Here is a 21,064-nt window from a genome sequence, read left to right on the forward strand (position 1 = left end):
ATTTTTCCAGGAGAACCTGAACCCAGCTTAGAGGGCAGAGCTGTGATGAACCTACAAAGCTTAGGGGTACCATTACCAACATAAGACAAAACACAATAAATACCCTTCTACCTGCCCTTCACATTCAATATCCATTTTGCCACTTGAAGATTCCATCTTTCTAGATGTGATCAATTTTTCCACTTTTTGTAGGACGGAGAGCTAAGCTGCCTTTTTTTTTTCTAAAATCACACTTCCTCCCCCCCTTCTCTTTCTCTTATTTGTACAAACACTCTGCATCTTTGATCTATATCAATTCTCAACAAAATCATTCCCCTTCTTTTCAGCCTCAATACACTTCTTTTTTCTAAGTCTCTGATCTATTATTCAGTCCATCTTTGAAGCTTTTTAAATTCTGCTAAATCTTTTAGGAGGCAAAATACTAATGTATCAACATAATATTACTTCCAGGGCTATTTTCTATTCTCTTCTTTTTATTCTCTAACATCTGTTGTTTTGGCTTACACCATATGCATGGGGAAGGAGGGCTGAAATCTCTACAGGGAAACATCTGCATTATGAAGATTTTCATTTCCTAATTGGAGAGAATGCTTATTCTAAAATCTCAAGTAGGTAGGAATGTTTTAGTGAGCAAGCTGGGGAAAACAAAAAGAAAAAAAAAAAGAATTACCACTGGATTTGTGGAAAGCAGAAGTGTACTTTAGCTAACAGCTTTTCAAACACAACTCGCTCTGATGATATGAGATGCAAGGTCATGCTTTAACTCAAATTAAGTCACACAACACTTCATAAAAGCATCTCCATTCACAGAAAACTGTATTTCTTATACTCTTTTCTCATTTTGCAAGTATATTTAGTTTCTACCCTGACAAGTCCAAATGAAAGCAAACCGTAAGTGTGCCTATAATCTGCATTCCTTCCCTGTGGAATATATTGAAGCAATTTATTCATTTAAACACTTGAATCCGATCACTTTAACACACTTTACTGTATCTCATCCAGCAAAGATAATGCTTTCAGATGAGAAGTGAAGAGCTATTAATGTGGCACAAGTCTTTCAGTTACGATGAAGAGGTTACAAGCAGGAGGTGAATACTGCACCACAGCATGAAATTACTTTGCTGTAATAAAAACCTATAGAACTTTTTTTTCCTTGTATTTGCACTGAACATTACTTCTGCAAATAGAAGCTGACAGGAGCTCTAAGAACTCAAAGCTATCTTCTCTTGCAGCAGTTTTTCTGTTCCAGACAAAATGCAGCTTTGAGGATCCAGGTTAGCACAAATTCAGGTGGTTAAAACTCAGTAATGAAAATGCTGCACCAAGCTAGAGTATGTCCTCAGATCCATCTGGGTAGCTGAAATCAGGAAACATTCCACATTTGCACCTGTGTGTAAGTGAAAGCAGAATGCAGGTATCTGCTTTCCCTTTAGTCATATAAGCCATGGAAACAAATTCAATCTGTTCCCACTTGCTACATTAACGAAAATCCTCCCATTGCTCTCCACAGGAAATACTTAGAGGACACTCTTAAGCTGACATGCAAAATACTACTCGGAGTGATTCCCTACTAGCGTGTTACTCAGAACTCTGTGCAAAGCCCCAGGTATCAAGGTGGGGAGAAGCAGCCCCATCTGACTGTTGCTGATTCACCCCATTTGCACCCATCTAAGCAGAATTTAGAGCATGTTTACAGAGCAGTTTTTAGCAGTGGCACAGGCTGCTTGCACAGATCTGCTGACTGGGAATCCTGAAGAATACAGAATGCATGTAGGGCCAACATTACAAGCAGTAGGCCATAGAGGGTCACAAGTTCTTATGCAGAACTGAATAAATTCACTTGAAAGACCAGAAATACAAGGTGGCCAGTGGCTTATAACAGGAGAAAAACAAAAAAATCAAACTTTCCAAAGAGTCCAAGCTTATTAATCTTTTTCTGTTCAGCTTCTAAAGTTTTATAACTACATATCTTTCCTATAAATACTCAGTCTAAGACCAATATGTCTTGTTCCGTGTAAACTCGCCAATCAATGCTGCCTCCTTTTCTATTAATCCACCCTTTAAAATACGTTCTTTTATCAGGTTTTAATGTCTAACATGATTTAATCAAGAACACATGCCTCATAAATATCATCTGTCATGTTCCATTAGTTTCATGTGGAAAAGTACAAGTCAATAAACAAAGGTTGTGCCATAAATCTGCCTTGAACACATTATACCTCAAATAAGAAAATAAAAACATGTGTGTCCTTTGACCTGGATATTCTTAAAATGGAACTTCAGGTATTGTCTTATGCCTTTAAAAATGTCTAAAGCATTCACAATTAATTGCGTACCTAAGCAATTTCAATTTACATAATGTTGATCTGGAGACGGTGATTAAATAAGCACGATGCCTTTAAGGCACCTGTTAAATAACATCACTGCCTCTGGGTTAAAACTGATATCCCGCACTGCACAATGAAAACCAGGCCCCTCCACCATGCAACTGTGCAATAAAACCCCCTCGTAACTCAGAGCAGCCATTGGCTTCAGTTATTAATAGAGAGAGGGGAAGAAAGGAAAAGAAAAGCGGGGGGAGAGAAAAGAGAAAAAGCAGCACCTTCTGCTGTGCGCTGCGCGGAAATGTGGCTGCTGTAAGCACCGGCAAAGTCCAAAGGATTCCTGGGAGCTCTCCCCGGCCCCTCCACTCCAGCGTTGGTGGGCACCAGTTTGTCACCAGCTCTCCAATTGTCCAAGCACACAAATAACATGAGGAACAAAGTTTTGGTACTTACAGCAATGACCAAATTTGATGCTTGGGTCATCTCGGAAATTTTACTTAAGGAAATTCCCAGCCTTTCCAGGGTTGCTGGCCACAGTCAGCGCTTCCAGTCTCTCCTGCTCTTTCAGGCACACAGCAGTTTGTAGCTTTTGGCATTTCCCACTACTGATCTCCGCTTTTTTAGAGGTTTGGTGGGTGGATGGCATGGGACAGATGCTCCCTGCACTGAGCACCATCTGCCTGCAACAGCCACAAACTGGATTTGACCCTCCACATGCTCCTTCCCAGTCTCTTGCTCCCAGCACCCAGTGTGTTTTGCATTGGACACTCTCCCTGCCCGATCTTCTCCTTTACAGCAGCACAAACAAGGGCCAGGGACTTCACTGGGGACCCTTATCCATGTCCCAGCACCTTTCTGTGCAGCTCCCATTGCGTCCTACGTGACTCACTCAAATTTAGCTCTGCCAGAAGCAATCATCTTTTCCTGAGGTCCCCCTGACTTCTGTAGGATCTGGAATATGGTGGAGAGTTCCGATTCCTGTCTGCAACCAGGGAAACTGGATTGACAACAGCACTAGAGGCCTTGGGATAAGAAGGCAAACATTTTCCTCTCATGCCAAGTGAAATCTGAGAAACAAGTTCACAACTCAAGAGTTCAGTTTTGAAGCTTTACAAAGAAAATAAAGAAAATAAAGAATATCTAGGTCTTTTTCCTTGATGACTACTTTGATCCCCCACACACTTATATCCTGCAAGTCCCGTTTATCTCTCTGTGCAGATGGGCCTATACTCATGTCCAAAGCAGTTGTGAATCTGTGAATGCAAGGAAGACACTGAAAATGGGGATTCCAGGAACTTCCTGGCTCTCACATCACTCACTTGGCCAAACTACCAGAACTGTTGGCCCATACTGAAACTGCCAACCGAACAGCACCACGAGAGTGAGACAGCACCCAGAGGAGGGATCACCATCACCCTGGTGCAGCCCTTCACAAGTCAGCGTTTAGAGAACCAGCCCAAATGGCTGGGCAGTGACTCAGCCCTCGGCAGGGTTTCACAGGGCACTCTGGGAGTACACAAAGTATTTTAAGTGAGAGAACACTTCGTATTCTCAGTGCCAGACACAGAACCAGTGTATGGTAGGCAGTTCCCAAGTGCTTACTCTCAGGCTACATCTAACCTGGCTGAACACCAAGGCCCTTTGCTGGCAAAGGAACAAGTCTCTTCCAAAAAGCTACTCTAATTACGGCTGCTCTCAGGGCCCTTATAAACATCAAGTCCCACTTCCCAACTCTCTCGTGTTTCCTTTTCCTTCAGTAACAGGATTTTTAAAAGAAAGATAGTTTTCTGGGTCAGAAGACTCTAAGAGTCTACACATTAGAATAGTTTGATAGGTAAGTCATAACACTTGTAATTCCCCGAGATCTTTTATCTTGCGCATCTCAGACAGACTCCAATGGTATCACCTGGCAAGGAGCCAAAAGAGCTCTGCTACTAAACCTGCATGATAAGATCAGTGCTGAGTGGAGGAAATGCCAACAAAAATCTCCCACTTTTCCCTGGATTTTCACTCAAACAAATGAGTATGTCACTCTAGCTCCCCACTCAACAAAGTCGCAGTGCCTGAAGGTTGGCCCCATTCTCCCTCAGCGACAATTAATAAGAGTGCAGTGTATTTTCTCAGACTCACTCTCCCACCCCACTGCTTGTCTAGTAGGCCTCAACTCCTTGGTGGAACAATAGATTACCACATGGCACGGCTTTCTAGGCAGCTGTCTGCATCACGTGCTGGAACTCACGACAGGGAGAATTCAAAATTAAAACTACTGCACCACTCACAGAAGATGCCTTAAAAGGAGACCCACAGAAAGCAAGAAGTGTGTAATATTCTATGCCAGAAGACCAAGCACCAGATCCAAAGAACTGTTTAGGCACTGAATTGCCACAGATGTTAATGGGAGTTAGGTACTTGAATATCTCTCAGTATCATGCCTTTAGTAAAGCAAACCATAAGGCTTGATTTTCCAGTAGTTCTACAATTCCTACAAATTCTTCTTCACCTCCTTTGAAGGGCTAGTCCTTCAAAGGAATGTCTAGGACAGTCATCACACATTTGTCTTTCCTGAAAGTAACCATCCAGTTCTTAAAGGAAACAGGCTGGACCTGATAAATGCATGAAAATAAAAAGCGAAACACCACTTTTTATGACATTGTTCAGGTGTCACTGCTTGGAGCTTCCTAGGAGCCATTTAACTCCATGAAACTCTGAAGCAGGATCCTGTCTCTACTTACAGCTGTGGCAAGGAAGCATCTGACAGGTATTGCACTGTAAAAGAGTGTCTGAGAGACATCAGCTGCTCCTTAAAACTAACAGATTGTTTTCAATTAACACGGGCACCACTGAATTTCACTGGTTCTTAAAACAACATAAAACACAAACTCCAAGCAAATCCAAAAGAGCCACCACATTAACCAAAAAACTGACTTCAGGGTTCTGCAACTGAAAATCTATAAAGAAACTGAACTTAGCACCAAAGGGTGATCACTTGCCTCATTCAGAAATATAAATTAAAGATACCACCCAAAGAAAAGGGGAAATAAAAAAAGCCCTTTGTGATGACAGTTCAGATTGAAATTAATTTGCCCACTTGCAGAAATTCAGAAAGTGTTTGCTCTTGATTTTTCATCTCCACCACACGGCAGCTGCTTTCTCCCAGGGCACACACTCGCACTGCTGTGGGCTGCTGGAGCAAGGCAGCCAGCACTGGGAATAGACACATCCCGTGGTGGCACAGCAAGGAACAGGCACTGCGACCACTCCACGGGGTGTGTGGAGCCCTGGGTACACAGACAGACAGACTTGTGTCTGGCCCAGGGACTGACAGAGGGGGAAGGTGTCACAAATATAAATCTCAGGCCAGGGAGCCAAAGAACTCAGCTGAATTTTAGTCACATGGGTATCTCTCAGTTTCCCTTGGCTGCCTCGACCAACTGTAGCCCGAAGTTGTAAAACCTGCCCACAGCTGCTCTGCTCACCCCCAACCTGATGTTTCACACTGTGACTTTATGCAGGCTTGTTTGGATCTAACAAGGTCCTTATTTTTCTACAATGCAGGAAATAAGGAAACCAGCCATCAATTATTAGAAGCGCAGCAGATCTGAGCCGCGTGGCTGTAAAACAGATTTTTCTTTAATGAAACTGAGCTGGCATTTGCCAGAAATAACAAATGCCCAAGACCGAAATGTAAATCAAAACTAAAGGAGAGTTTTCAAAACTTTGAATCATTGGTAGCAACAGACAGACTCAGAAGGAGGTTGGTATGATTTTGGAATGTCTTAAAAATGTGTGACTAATATGACTTCTAAAGACATTATTTGTGAGTTAGTATTTCAGTCTCCCCACAGAAAGAAAACATCACGACCAGAGAGGGCCAAAATGTTTGCTGTAATAACTGTGTTAGTATGTCACTATTGCTGGGCTAGGAAGGAGGCTGAGCCTTTGTTTTCATTTCAGAAAACAAAGAAAGGGAAGACATTAATGTTGAAAATCATCAGTGCCTAGCAAGAGACTATCACATCCGTTATCCTTTCCCCACGTGTCCAGGTTTTAAACCCAGCAGTTGGTTTTAGTTGGTCTCAGCCCAGGCCCTGGGAGACAGCAGGTTCCATCACACATCTCTGAACAGACTTGTCTAGCCCAGGAGGAGTGGTGCTGTTTGCTGAAGGGAGAGACATAACAAGAGGAAAGAAAGGGTGGGTTTGGAGGAAACATTAGCTGCTAGTGATTCCCTTGCCATAACTACTGTCCAAACTGTGTGACTGTGGTTGTGACAACGCTCCTCCTTCCCTGTCTGTCCCCCACTCTTTGTCACAAAACCCAGAATAAGGGCATAAATTTGGCCTCATCTGGATGCCAGGCCTACGGACTGCAATGCACATGAAGGAACTGCAGCACCAGGTCTGGAAGAAGGAGAAGGCCTGGAATCCAGTCCTTTACAGACTGCAAGTGGAAACCCTTGGCATGGTCCAGCTTGTCCATCCAGTGATTCTGCCACTGAATGCAATTGTCTGTGGTTGAAATTAATCATTTCTTCCATAGGAACAATCAGTCTCTCCAAATACCAGAAGGTTTATCCTTTACTAAACTGTGCTAGGTTTAACTACCCTTGCAGTCAAAAACCTGTCTTCCTTCTTGTTTTATTCTTCTCAGTTTCCAGCCATGAGATACCATCCTGCACTGAAAAGAACCCTCAAGTATCATTTATTTTCTCCTCCACTGCGTCTCTGGAATAGACCAGATTCCCTCTAATCTTCCATTAGTCCATGGGTACCACACATGGGTCAGCATCTTCCAGTTCTTCTCCAAATCCTTTGATTTTTGAAAGCAATTTAAGAAAGTCTGAGCATTAATCTATCTTCCTGCAACCAGTGATAATTTACAGGAGAATTACATCTTTTCCCTAAGCTTTTTAATAATGTATCATATCACCTCATACCCTATTAGAAGTGTTATTTTCTCATACCAGTTGGATGTGACATGTCAATCCTTTTCAGTGTCACTGCTTTCCAGAACATACAGCCTCCCACCTATAAAAACAGTTTACATTCTCCATGTCAAGGTACTGCCTCATATGTATGACACAAGAAAATACCTGTTGTCCAATTCCTGATGACTGCTCAAGAAATCCATGTCAAATGCCAGTCACTTCCTGATTTTTATTAAATAAAAATATTCCCTTAAATTGAAGGAACAAGCTTTACTGGTAGCGGCTTTCTATATTCTGTCAGGATTTCAACAGAAACTATTCAATAACACTGGGAACAAAACTCAAAACTTTCAGAGCTGTATACAAAACACTGTCACTATATAAAATATTTATATCTGGTGTGCATCTCAGTTTTTGTAGATAAGTCAGTTTCTATTCCTTTTAAAAGGGAACAATACTGTTTTCTATACCGCTATTTTTCTGCCATCAACATTGAATGTGACAACTCAAAATGCATCCCAGAAGTTAAGTCTTATCTACCAACACATTTACCTCTGCCAGCCTCACTCTCAGGCTTGTTGTAAAACAAGAACTAGTTTGATGAACTCTTAAAAAGAAGAACAGCTTCCTTCAGCTGCTATGTAAATGCCAATTTCTGCCACAATCCATCCCCAGACATAAAAAGTCTAAACTCCACCTGGACCATAAGGATGTAGACACAACCAGCAATTGAAGGCCAGTAGTGCTGCAGGCCTTCAGTTAATTTTTTTATTTGGAAAACAGGATGCACTGCAAATGAATAATGATTCAATGTGAGCCTAATTCAGTATCAATAAGGCTATTTCCTTCTTCAGAACAATGGCTGGCATTTTCTATCCCCAACAGGCAATCATTTGTTAGCAATGGCATGTCCCCAGAATGCCACAGAACATTTCACAACTGCTTTGCACATAAAATCAATCATTTTCCATGCCCAGTTGTCCCACCACTGGCTCTCCCAACTGATGCTCTTCGAGCCCTTCACTCAGTCTGGTTTTTATTGTACGCCTTCTCAGTGTTTTCTTGACAAACAAATGAGTGGCCAGAAACACCAACGTTAGACAAGGAGGGATTAGAACTTTGCTCAGCGAGTCAAAGAGGAAAGAAGCCTAGACTATAACAGCTTGAGAGACCTCTTCTAACTCTCTAGTGCCTAAGCAGTTGAGTGTGGGAATTAAAAATGTCACAGGAAAGATAGCTGGGCCCAAAGAATTACATTCCACAGCAGGATTTCCATCCAGTCTGTCTTTAAATACTCCAGTGATAAACAACTCATGCCACCTTTGGGCACCATAAGTCAGAAAATTAGTATAGTCCTAGAAATTATCTCTCCTAGTGTCAAGCCCACATAATCCAATCTAGAAGACACAGAAGGTGCTGAAGATCAGGTTCATTTCACCAAATACTTAGTTACCAACAGAGAAAACCTACAGCCACACTCAGCTCAGAAAGGATGCAACAGGAGATTTCCTTCTGGACCAGCAGAATAAGACCAGTGCCTCAGACAGATGTGTGGGTACCACACACAAGAACTGTAACTCAGATCTACAAATCACTGTGTTTAGAAGCTCCTTCCCATATATAACATATTCTGAATCAGGATTGCTCATCAAACTAGCAAACGCTGCAGTCAGCAGCCTTCAGACTGGAACCTGAACCCAATCTCCTAGATTCTTTTCTCCAGTGGTAGTTAGTGTCACAATTAATTTTTATCTAAATGCTAGGTGGCTATGAGGCTATTTTTCACCAAGTTTTCCCTCAAGTCTCTTATTATCTAGAATCCAAAACTACCTCCCTGTCTCTTCAGAGTGACTGCTTGCTGCCGAAACATCTAGCCCATGCATAAACTTTCTTTATCACCTCTGATGTTTACTGTTCTTAATTTTCAAGTCTTCCAGCAACTTTTCCAACAGCTAATAAGAAAACTGTTGGCATTAACACTAGCCCTTAGCAAGGAAAGCTCCCCAGGCGGGTTAGTCTCATTTTGAGAAACTCAAGCTGGGTACCACTGAGGCTGCAAGTCTCTGCAGCACACCAGTGTTTTCATTCTAACTTGTCAAATAAGCTGCACTTGTAGACAATGCTGTTGTACATTACAGCTCAAAACACTGCTGATGATTAATCATCCCAGTGGTTTGTTCTCACCTTCTAGGTTTTGGTCCTTTTATATTAGCTTCCTATATGGCTAACCTTGCAGAACATATCCACTTGTAAAAGTATCTATGGAACCGGCAAATGCAAAAGCAACAGGTATAAAAGTGCATTTTGACAAAGCAGTTTGAGTACTTATGGCAGCAATCTCGGTCTAATAGCTTCTGACAGGATGCAGTATAGGAGAAAGGAGATCTCATATGAATAATGATTCCAATAAAAGCCAGCCAAGTCACCCAGACAGATTTTGAGTATTTACACATTCAGCAGACCAAAAGCTATTTACACCAGTTGCCATGCTTCCACTCATTTAGCCCACAATTCAAGTAGGTTACAACCCTTTATATATATATTTAAAAACAAACTAACAACACGATGGCACAGTAAGGAGGCCAAGAGAGCAGAAAGGAAAGGTCACTAAGACTCAGGGGCAGGAAAAGATCAAGTGGGCTCTAGGGGTAAATATCCCCTTAAATTTCCTGCATATCCATCCAAATCAGAGATGCTGAAATGCATGAGGATCTTTGTTCTGAAAGGAGAACCATCCACACATTGTCCGTAGCTTATCCCCACAAAACCATGACAAGTCAGCAAACCTCGAATAGCTCAAGAACTCAAAGAAAAGGAATAAAAGCCAATTTGTCGTAAGATGGCAGGAGGAAAAAAAAAGAAGCAAACTGTTCAGATTAAAAATGTGAGATGTCTTTTCCTTTTGTCAAGTGAACTGAGTCTATACTTAGAGAATTTTTATGCATAAGCCCTCCAGAGCTCAAGTCTGCCCCCTTTCAATCCACTCTTGGATTTAAAATGGCATAGCTTCAGATTTGCACCAGCGTTAGTGACAATGGGATCAGGCCAGTTCAGTTTCAGTTGAACATAAACCAGCTCTGGTAACTTCAAGGAAACTGAACATTACATCAATCAGATACCCAGAAAGAAGGAATTTAGTGTTGCTTTTTGTTGTTCAGGTCCTGGAGACAGTCTCAGCTGCATGTAAAATCTGTTCTGCTGAAGTGATGAGATCTTGGGAACCTCGGAGGAGCCACCTGCACCTCAAAAGCCCAGGGACACACAGTCCATGGGGTGATTTCTGCCTCAAGAACAACACACCCTAAGAGACTCTGCCATCGGCTGGGAGGCAAGAGCAGCACAGAAAACTGGGGGGTGAGAGGCAGAAATTTTCTTCCCAACAAGCACTTTATTCTCGGCTATGTCCCACACAGCTCCCGTAATGTAGCCTCCCTTCTCTCACCTCAGCACATCAAGCACTAAAATAAACGGGAGATTTTATTCCTCTGCAACAATTCTGCAACTGGCAGCACAATCCAGATGCCAAGCAGCAATAAGCCCAACTAAAACGTTCTGTCAAAAACCTTACTCTCCCTAAAGATAACAGAGATGGATTTTGCACTTTTCACCGCTCACGCTCACGGAGACTCACCAACGAGGGCAAACACCACGACCTTCGTGTAGCCAGAGGAGAAACCCAGTCCATGCTCATGCTGTGCAGAGGGGCTGCCACAGAGCAAGTGCCACCCCGGGCTGACACAGCCACGAGCTGCAGTGCCACGTCCTGCACCACCACCAGATCAGACCTCAAAGAGAGCACAGCCACATCATCCCAATGCTGCACCTGAACTAACAAACTCTGTCTCTCAGCACAGAAAATTAAGCTGGCCCTGAGAGTCTGCCCAAACGACTGCCCTGTTTCTGGTTCCAAAACTGCACTGTCCTTCTTTACACCATACTCTGCTATGCTCTCGCTGTAGAATATCATGACCAGGACACAGCTTGGCCCCAAAATTATAAAAACAGTACAGTCTAGAACACAGTTCAAGCACCCTTGTTCTGCTCGTCCAAAATATTTAAATGCTCAGCCATGTTGGCTGCTGGCACAATCCTTCACCACTTTTGCCTGTTTCACATACAAAGGCTGATCCCATGTGTGGTCTTGAACACAAGAAAAACTGAAGGTGAATGTGCTGTGCGAACTGGCCTTGGCACCTGAGCTACCGGGCTACAAGTGCTTGCACACTTTTTTCTCCAGGAGAGAATTTAACACTTGGATCTTCTCTTCTGTATCTCAAAGGAGCATGGAAGGAATTTTCAAAAATATTCAATACTGGCCTCCTTCTGAATTCAACTCCCTGCAATTTCAGCAGGAGCAGCACGGCAAAGCAAGAGTTATGAAACCTTATGTTAAACCCTTTCTGGGATTTTCCCAGAAAATACTGGGTAATAAAACAGAAATTTCCTCTTTTATCTGTTCTCACTTTAACTCTCTCCTCTCTGTCCAGCACAGACGGGGGTTGGGAGGTGGCAGGACTTACATAAGGAACAGTAAACGCTGACTTAGAGTGAAGTGAGTCCTTCTGAAATACAAACTGCTGCTTTTCTTGAGGACTATTCCTGTCCCATTCAGTCACTACAGAGATGTTCCATCAAAGAGCACAACTCACAGTCATCATGACTGATCACTCCCTCTCGGTGAAGGATTCAGGTTAAATCAAAGCCAGCTGCTTTGGAGAGGGGCAGGCGGCTAAGAAGAAGTTAAACAAAATAATAATAAAAAATGCAATCTAGAACCTACATAGATAGGAAATCTACTCTTGTGGTTCAAATAAATAACTCTAAGGTATTTAAGCCTCATGCACAGAAAACAATTTTGTAACTTTTTAAGTCATCCTCTTGCATTGTTGTTCTGCCCTAGTAACTCTGAAATGTGCTACTCATCTCTCCCAGTTAAATATCCTGTTTCACAAGCCCACTCCTAGATATCTGAAACTGCACAGCATTTCTATCTAGCTTTAGGCATCTAGCATTCCAAAGAATTAATATTTAAACTTATTATAAAGGAATGGGGATTGTGTTAAGCATGTAGTATTTAGCAAAACATTCATACCAATAAACCGCTGTGTTGCTTGTCTGAAGCACATTTATCATCCTTTAAACTCAAAAGAAAGATTATGCTCCAAAACTGACACATGTATCTATTTTCCTTTTAATACAACCAAGACTTAGATAGGATTAGAGAGTGGAAGCTATCAAATTTCAATTTTAACAATACACTTAAAATTATATTATCTTTCCTTGCCTAGGGGATTGTTGACTTCAGTATTTAAGTGACTTAACCATAGCAAATTGTGAAAAAGCAGTGAATCACAGCACTTATTTTAAATAATCCTAGACCCTCCAACCCTTCATGTTAACATTTTTATACATATTATGGCTCTTAGATCTCTTGATTGCAGATAAATGAGTGAAGATACTCTAACCTGTTGCAAGACATCACTAATTGGTATTTTTCCTCTTATATCAGCCTTTGATTTACACCTCACATACGTTCTCCCAAGCCAGCACATGTAATTTATTTACAGCACTGGAAGGCAGGCAAAATACATCATCTACTGTTATACAACCTTCTACAAGGTATTAAAATACCAGGCCCCTGGAGACACACTTCATATAGTTCAGCAAGTTCCAAAATAAACCAAACCACCAGCCCCCTAAGCACTTAAAACAACAATGGACATCTGTATTAAAAAGTTAGTTTTTTACTGTATTTGATGATGTCGCCTTAGTGTCATTTTTCCCTCTGGCTAATATGCAAACATGTAAGAATGAATTTGCTTTCTCCTCATTGTAAAACAACTAACAACTCTATAGCTCGTACAAAGCCCTCTTATCACACAAGTAAATGCCAGAATTAAGTGTAGTTTATGATGTTTTGCATTCATTTGAACCTTAGGATAAATCTGATGCCCTAAGTTCAATCACAGTGCTCCTTACCAATCCATTTGGTAGGATAATCACGTATACATTCAAACATAATGATGGAGATGTCAAACATAATTATTAGAGTTAAAGCAAAACAGTAACTTTAAATAAAAAGATCTCAAGCCCTTTGAGTCGACTGAGATCAACCTCGTAATGCTCAAAACCTTAAAATAACCTAAAATACAGATTTTTGGATCAATTTCCTCTTGCAGCTCTGGCAATGTCTCATCTGTTTTACAAGCAGTCCCCTGTCTACAAATAATCATTAACGATCATTTCATATAGTCAAGCTAATGACTGTAATAAAAAAAAAAAAAAAGAAGCCCTTGTTCCAGGTAACCAGTGAAGCACGGATTCTCAGAACAGAAAGTTCAGGTTCCAACCGAAATTTCACATAGAGGGTGCCAGAAATGTAATCGGTGGGGAAGGGAAGAGGGGAACTCTTTGCCTCTATTCTTCCAAGGCTGTGCAGAGAGGCAGCGCTAGTCTGCACCGATGGTTATCTGGACGGAGGGACCGGCCCTGGCTTTTCTTTACACGCCCCATTTACAGGCAATAAAACGGCCCGAGTGGTTTTAACTGGTCCTTCTATGTCACTGAAACGCTCCCTGCTCCCGGCAGAAGATAACAGCTGTGCCATATTCCCAAACACATACTTTTGCTATTGTTTGCACATTTGTGGGGCAAGATTACGCCGTACCGCAGTCAGCGAGCGCTGCCCTGGCTTTGGAACCCTGTATTCCGAGTTACATCAGTGTGCTGGGAAACAACGTTGGGTGGCTGAGGGAAAAAAAAAAAAAAAAAGAGCAAACAAACCCCAGTCTATTAAAAGCTGTTTCAGGCACTGTGAAATGATTACTAGATTGCACGCCTGGTTCAAGCTTGTTGACATACAATGATAGAAATCTGGAGTGCAAAATGGAGTGGTTTACATCTATTTTCCCTCTCCAATTACCCTGCCATCAACATCTTCAACAGTTCTGAAATCACTGAACAGCAGAATTTCTAGAATAATGGTAATTATGGTACTGAGCACGGAAATTATATTCACAGTACTACAGATTTCTCTCATAGTCCATACGTTATTCCACTTCCTAGCTTACAGATGGATTTAATAGAAACTTGTTATTTGCTCTACAAGCTTTTCCCTGTACACAGGAAAAAGAACGTCTGTGATATTAAGATTGAAATACTGACCCAGCTAGTGTAAATGGCAAGACTCCTACTGATATTAATAATTCAGGGTAAAATTTTGTCCTTCTTATTCAACAAAAAACCAACCCACTTCACTGCAATGAAGCAGCACAGTCTCCTAGAAGACATTCACTTTAAATTTAGCAGTTTCACTAAAAAGAATCTTGAAGCCCACCCAGAGTACAATCTCAAACATAGTAAAGATCCTCAGCATACGTTTAACAGTTTATGTGTATAGAGGGTTGAACTCTTATGATGCAAATAATGTATTCAGTTATATCTAATTGATAATTTAGAATGCTCTATGTGCAAAAATTCGTAGTTGATGAGATTGCTCAAGGGAATAGTAGTGTACATACTTAACCACTTGCAAGATGTAGACTTTTTTTCTTAATATAAAAGAAGAAAAGATATTTTTCTTCTCATTCCACTTAGCCCAGTATATAATAACCTCCATTACTGTAACATTTCAAAGACAGGACAAGTGATTTCTTACTTTTAACTTCCATTCCTTCAAACAAAACCAAAATAAATTTTTTTCTTCCAATGATTAGACTTATTTCCTTGTTGAGAGTAATCTGACATTATCTGTTATTCCATATAATTCAACACAATATTTATTTTCTTCAGCTTTTTCAGTAGTTGTAGTTTTTTTCATGAAGCAGAAAAGAATGGTTTTGCTTTTACTTTACAAGTACTGAATGCCTTTATATGACTGGTTGATCATTAGATGTCCTGGTTTGTATTTGCTAAATATTCTCCACTAACAATTCCTAAATTATAATGGATTTAATGATTAGATACAATTAAACCTCTTTTAAATTAAATTCATTAAAGTCCCATCTTCAAGTCAGTGATTGATTTTGCAACACAAATCATTAGAAGAATTTCCTTCAGCAGCAAGTTACTGGAAGTTATTTGCCTATTCAAGACAAGTAAGCATTATAGGCAGTTTAAGGGAGGAGAGGACAGTCACAATTTATTCCAAACAAATTTATGAACACATTCTCCAATTTGCAGTTTCTTCTCCTTTCTCCCCTTACAAAACAAAATTAGGCAAAAAAAAAAGACCATGAAATAAAAATACAGTTCTGTAACTGCACATTCTGTTCAGAACAACCTTTCAATTCCTTTTTGTAGCAGAGTTCAAATGCAGCAAGAGAACTAGAGTGAAAATAAGAAATAATTATTACTACAGCTCTACATAAAACTGAGAGTTTAGAGATCACCATACCAGTGAACCTGTCCCTGTCACCTTATTAGCTTATGTCATATTTATCAGCTCAAGGCAGTCACTTTCTCCAGTGGGATAATTCAGGTGAACACAGTGAGGTATAAGAAATAAACTTGCAAATTCAGACCCAGGACCAATCAACTCACTTAATAAGTCATACAACCAAAGTATATGCTTCTGCTTAAGATCCCAACAGTATAAGCTGTCACTTTCACAAGGACAGTCCTGATAACAGAGTAAATAGTCACAGGGGGATTGAATGGCATGATTTAGCCCTCCTTCTCAACAGTAGAAGGAAATTAATACTTTTCAATACATTGGTTATATGTTTGCTGAAAGCAGCTACAGTTGACGACAAACAAAAAAAAAAAAAAAATCCAAGCCGTTTTCTCCTTGCCTGAATAAAACATACTCTCAACAAGGAAACATCCAACTACTGCAACTCGACCAGCTTATTGTTTTGCCCACTGTAAGTTAATATCTGAAGTGGTTGCTGCAAAGGTCCAGGCCATTTGGATGATTTCCCAGTGGCACAGCTAACAGGATAAATCTCGTCATTTCTACTGAGTCATGAATTAGGTACACTGAACAAAACTGGAAAAGAATGAAAAGGAGAAGTGTTTCCTGGTAACAACCATAATCAATGTCATTTAGAAACTGAGATATTTGGCATCTTTATAGATTGCTCTTTTGTCACCACTAAAGCTTTCCCAAAAGCTTCTTCCCTGTCAACAATAAGTATTTTGCCCTGTGTTACTTTCAAAACTGTTAATACCGTAGCATGAAATTCAACAACACGGAACCAAACTCACAGAAACCCAGGAAAACACTGTAAAATGGACTTCATACCTTATGGGACAGTTTTTCTATGCCAAATGCCTCTAAAAAGCAGTGTCTGAATGCAAATACCCTGCCTTGTGACACACAGGGAAATCAATGACCAAGAAAAGCGTGGTGCCTATCACAACCAGACACATCAGAAGGGGTCGGGTGAAAACTGGGCATTTATTTTCTACAGCTCCCAAACAGAACAAAACATGAAGCACAATTCCAAAATACTGGCATTTTCAGCAAACAACCAAGAGCTCCATCCAGAAAAGTTTAGACCCAAATGATCCAATTCCCAGAAATAATCCTCACCACGACCCCTCAAGTTTTTGTTTGGCTGTTCAGAAAGTCCAAAAGACTTGCTCAGGCACGGAAGCATTTTGCAGGATCATAACTTAAACACTGTGAAGCAGCAGAGTAACACCACAGAGACATTACAACAGCAGGATACTTCTTCCCCATTGTGATTACTTCAAAGCTGCCCTTTTTATTAGTAGAGCAGTGTATCATTTTGATTCATTCTTTTTTGAAAAAAAAAATTTAAAAAGTAAGACTTGTTTAGGAAAAAAAAAAACTTACAGGCAACTATAAAAATCAGTTTTGCCCTTGTTAGAGAGAGTCTTTTACACTCCCTACTTGCACCTTTCAACTGTGGATAAACCAAAACCAGGAGGCACATTTTGTAATCTAACCCAGACTGCAGAGGGAATTACTGGGTACATGGCACTCTGGGGCTGGAGAACAGGAGACGCACGGCACGATGGTCTGAAATCAAGCTGTCATCAGTTTCCTTCCCAAAACCTTTCATTGGGTAAATCTGAGTATTTCCCTCATTTCCACTTCTTAGCTTTATCTTGGTGTATCACATCCATATGCAGCTACCCCAGTCCTTTATCTTCCTGAGAGAACCAGGGTTGGTGGGAGATGGTTTGCACTGCTCCTTGAAAGAGCAGCAGCTCTCCTGTCTGCAGCACAGCCCGCTTTGGATACACTCTGATTTGGGAGTAGGAGCACACTGAGCACTCCAAAACACCCCAGTGGACATTAAAGCACTTGCTGACACTGTCCAGGTCAGGAGGAGCAGCACATCCCACACATTTTAAATCAGACTCAGAATTTTACTTTGAATTTTACTTTCCCTAACTCCTCCTGAAAATGTCTTCTTGGGGAGAAAAAAAAAAAAAGGCAAAACCAAAACAAACAAAAAAACCCAACAAACAAACAACAGGAAGCCACCCAAAAAACTCAGCCTTGCCATCTTTGGAAAAATCCAACATTATCCATCAAATCCTCCTGCTCAGTGAAATGAACCCTATCCTGCCCATGGACAACTCCTACTTACTTCCATGACTGACGCAACCACAAGGTAACACCCTAGACAGAAAACATACTAAACAAAAACAGCAACAAAATTTAAAACACTTTTTTTTCCCAGTGGTGAAAATGGGAAATTCATCAGTCAAGAAAGATGAATTAGGAACTTCTCCCATTCCCACATACACCTACTGTAAAAGTCCCGAGTGAATGCAAAATTAAATTCTTCCTCTTTCTCTCCCTACTCCCCTGCCCTCTGCAACAGCAAGAGGGATACACATGAAAAGAGGGCTAAACAGCTCAAAGGAAAAAAGATTTTTAAAGTGTTTCAACAGTCTGCCTGGACAGGGCAATGCATGGGCAGGATTTTAAGCTAGTATGAGCCCTGTCAAGTAGCACCAGCCTCACCCACGGGACCACAAGGGACAAGAACACCCCCTGAGTCCCTTCCACAGGCAGCACTTGCAGCAGCACAGAGGTACAAGAGCTTGCAGCTCTCCCTTTATACTATGTGAATCCTCCTTCTCCCCCCTCCAAACAGGAGTCTGTGTAACAGACCTTCATTTCATTCCTGCCAAACATTAACAACCTTTTTTTTTTTTTTTAAATCAGGAGAGAAGAATTGCAGCATTAACAAACAGAAAAATAAAAAAGGTAATTTATAACCTGCTGCTCCACTCCGTCTGTATTCAGTGGTGATGAACAAACACATCCCAGAGTCTGCAGGACAGACCTAGCACAGATTGAGGTGTTCATTAACATAACTTCATGGCAATGAAAGGTGCCATCACCCTAGGTAACAAGCTCACAAAAGAAAATGTCACTAGTCCAAGGGCATGCAGCCTACTTTTAGTTTTCAGAAGAATGGACAGAACTGGAAAAGATCCCAGTGAGAACAGTCTTACACTGACAAGATAACTGCACGTACATATCTAAAATAGAGAATGGGAATGGACTGAAAAGAAGAGAAAAAAGAGAATTATCTTTTAGCATTACAGAAAACACTGTCTTATGTTAATAACCTTAGGTGTACATATATCTCTGCAAGCAACTTTGAAGCATAAAGAAATGCTCCAACTCCCTCTGAGTCCATCCAGTGATACCTTAGAGGAATTATTTTAAAACTGAATGTTGATTAACAAATTTCTGCTGAGTTTACAAGTTCTAGCTGAAAAGTGTAATTAACAGACTTTTAGTAAGCCACTCCTAACCCTACTTCAGTGCCACTTCTTTAACGATGGACAACTGAAAATCAGGCAGTTGTTAACTTGCAGAATTTCACCTTTCGGGTACCAGAAGTTCCCAAGTCTGAGGATTCACCGCCTGCATCCAGCAATCGTAACATCTCCTTGAAATACAAACTATAAAGTCCAAGCAACCGTGGGGAAACTGCTGAATAAGAACCAGGAATTTTTGTCAGCCGTGCGTGCTCACAAACACCCCACACGCAGCCCAGCCTTTAGCACCAACCCCAAAACAAACACCTTTGAGATGCGACCGCATCAGCAGCACCCGCTCAGGACAACTGAAGAAGATGCTGGTCTCAAGATTTTTTCAATACTGTTGAGAGGCACTCAGCTTCACACTAGCAAAGCACAGTCTGGTTTATCCTGTCCCTCCAAGGTGCTCAGGAAAAAAAAAAAAAGTTTTAAGGCTTGAAGTTAAATAAACAAGATAGAAAACACACTGAAGACCAAAAAGGGGAGGTGGGGGGAAAGCTTGTTACGTTTTTATTTGTTTGGTGAATTGGTTTTTGGTGGCGGTAGTGTTCAGTTCATGCATTTTCAAACTCACCCTTCACGCTTTGAGGTTTCTGCTGCTGGAAATAATCTTTCGAGCCTCTAGCGCATCGCAGCTCTTGCGCCCTGGGCAGAATCGGAATCCTCTCGAATATGCTGGGTCGTTTGGGGATGAAATCTAGCAGAGGTGCTGACATTTCAGGGGGGCTCTGCTGAGGCTCCGTGTGGTCACTGCCGTTGCTGACAGATAATTTGAAGGACATCTGAGGATTCGAGTCAGCTTTACCAGCGCCGGGACGAGTCACCCGCGGCAGATCCTTCTGAGGCGCTCCCTGGCATTTGTCGGTCACCTCGAGGCGGGCGCTGCCTTTCTGACCCGCGGCGAGCTCACAGTGCATGTCCGCTTGCGGCCGCTGCCGGGGCCCCCGCCGCTGCCCTGCACAGAGCGGCACACGGGCTGTCAGCGCGGGCGGCCGCCGCGGACCCGCCGCCTCAGCCCCGTGCCCTCGGTCCCGCCGCCTCCCGCCCCAGCCCCGCGCCGCCAACGGCCGGTAACCGCCGCGCTGAGGCGGCGCAGCCCGCGAACATCAACCCCGCCGCCCCCAGCCCGCTGTCTCACACACACCGGCCGGACGGGGGAAGACCCGCGGCGCTCGGACCCCGGCTCCGGCTCGTCCGTCAGGGACGGGGCGGCCGGTGCTGCGCGTCGGCTTCGCTCCCTCTCTAGGCAACACCGCCGGGCTGCTCGTAGCCGCTCCCGGGAAGGCGAGCGCGGCCGGGAGGGGCGGGGAGAGGGCCCGGCACACGGGCGGGTTGTTTGGAGGCCGGTGCCTTTCAGCTGAGGCATCCGAACAGCGGCCGCCCCGGCAACCACGGACGCGATGGCAAAGCGCGTTCGCCACCGCCGGGCTCGCCGCGGCCCCCGAGTCACCGGTCCCGGAGGGAGCGGGGAGAGCCCGGCCGGGCGCGGTGACAGCCGCGCCCCCGCGCTCCTACCTGGGAGGGGCCGCCCGGGGGGACGCGCTGCCCGCCGGCTCCCGCCGCCGCGCCGGGCGCACGGGCTCAGCCCCGCTCCCCCGCCGCAGGGCCGGCTGCCAGAGCGTAGGCGGCCCGGGCCATTACCCTGCCGCGGCGGCGGGGCCGGTCGGGGCGGGCAGGGGGAGGGCTGTGCCGCCGGGGCCGCCCCTCGGGGTTTGGCAGCGGGGTAAGCCCGCGGGCCTGGTCCGGCTGCGCATCGCGGAGCGCGGTAGGGGGATGGCAGGTACCCCGTGCTTGCGGGGGCTGGTGGGGCAGGATCAGCCTGGGAATAGGTGTGCCCCGGGTCCGCACATTCCCAGTGGCCGCCTGGCGGGGAGAGTCCCTGCGGTTGCCCGCTTGTCTCCCGAGAGCTCCATGATTTTCCCTCCTTGCCGTGGGCCTGGAGTCTTTCCCTTAGCCCGCGGTCGTCGAGGATCCTTGTGCCTGTCCCCAGGCAATCTGCTCAGGCGCGGGGCTGCCCAGGCACTACACATCCACAAGCCAACCCAGCACGGAGCAG

General features: G+C 43.2%; 1 protein-coding gene across 1 annotated transcript in view; it reads right to left on the reverse strand.

The window, feature by feature from the left end:
- Positions 1-20,374, reverse strand: part of GLIS1 (GLIS family zinc finger 1) — a 178,188-nt gene extending 157,814 nt beyond the window's left edge. The window contains 3 exon segments of the mRNA XM_066192848.1: positions 19,583-19,963; positions 20,153-20,185; positions 20,188-20,374. Of these exon segments, the coding sequence (XP_066048945.1) occupies positions 19,583-19,963; positions 20,153-20,185; positions 20,188-20,374 (601 nt within the window).
- Between the last annotated feature and the right edge of the window lie 690 nt (positions 20,375-21,064).

This window comes from Chamaea fasciata, unplaced genomic scaffold, assembly GCF_029207755.1.
Source record: "Chamaea fasciata isolate MVZ Bird 193981 ecotype frontalis unplaced genomic scaffold, bChaFas1.0.hap1 SCAF_10, whole genome shotgun sequence".
NCBI lineage: Eukaryota > Metazoa > Chordata > Aves > Passeriformes > Sylviidae > Chamaea > Chamaea fasciata.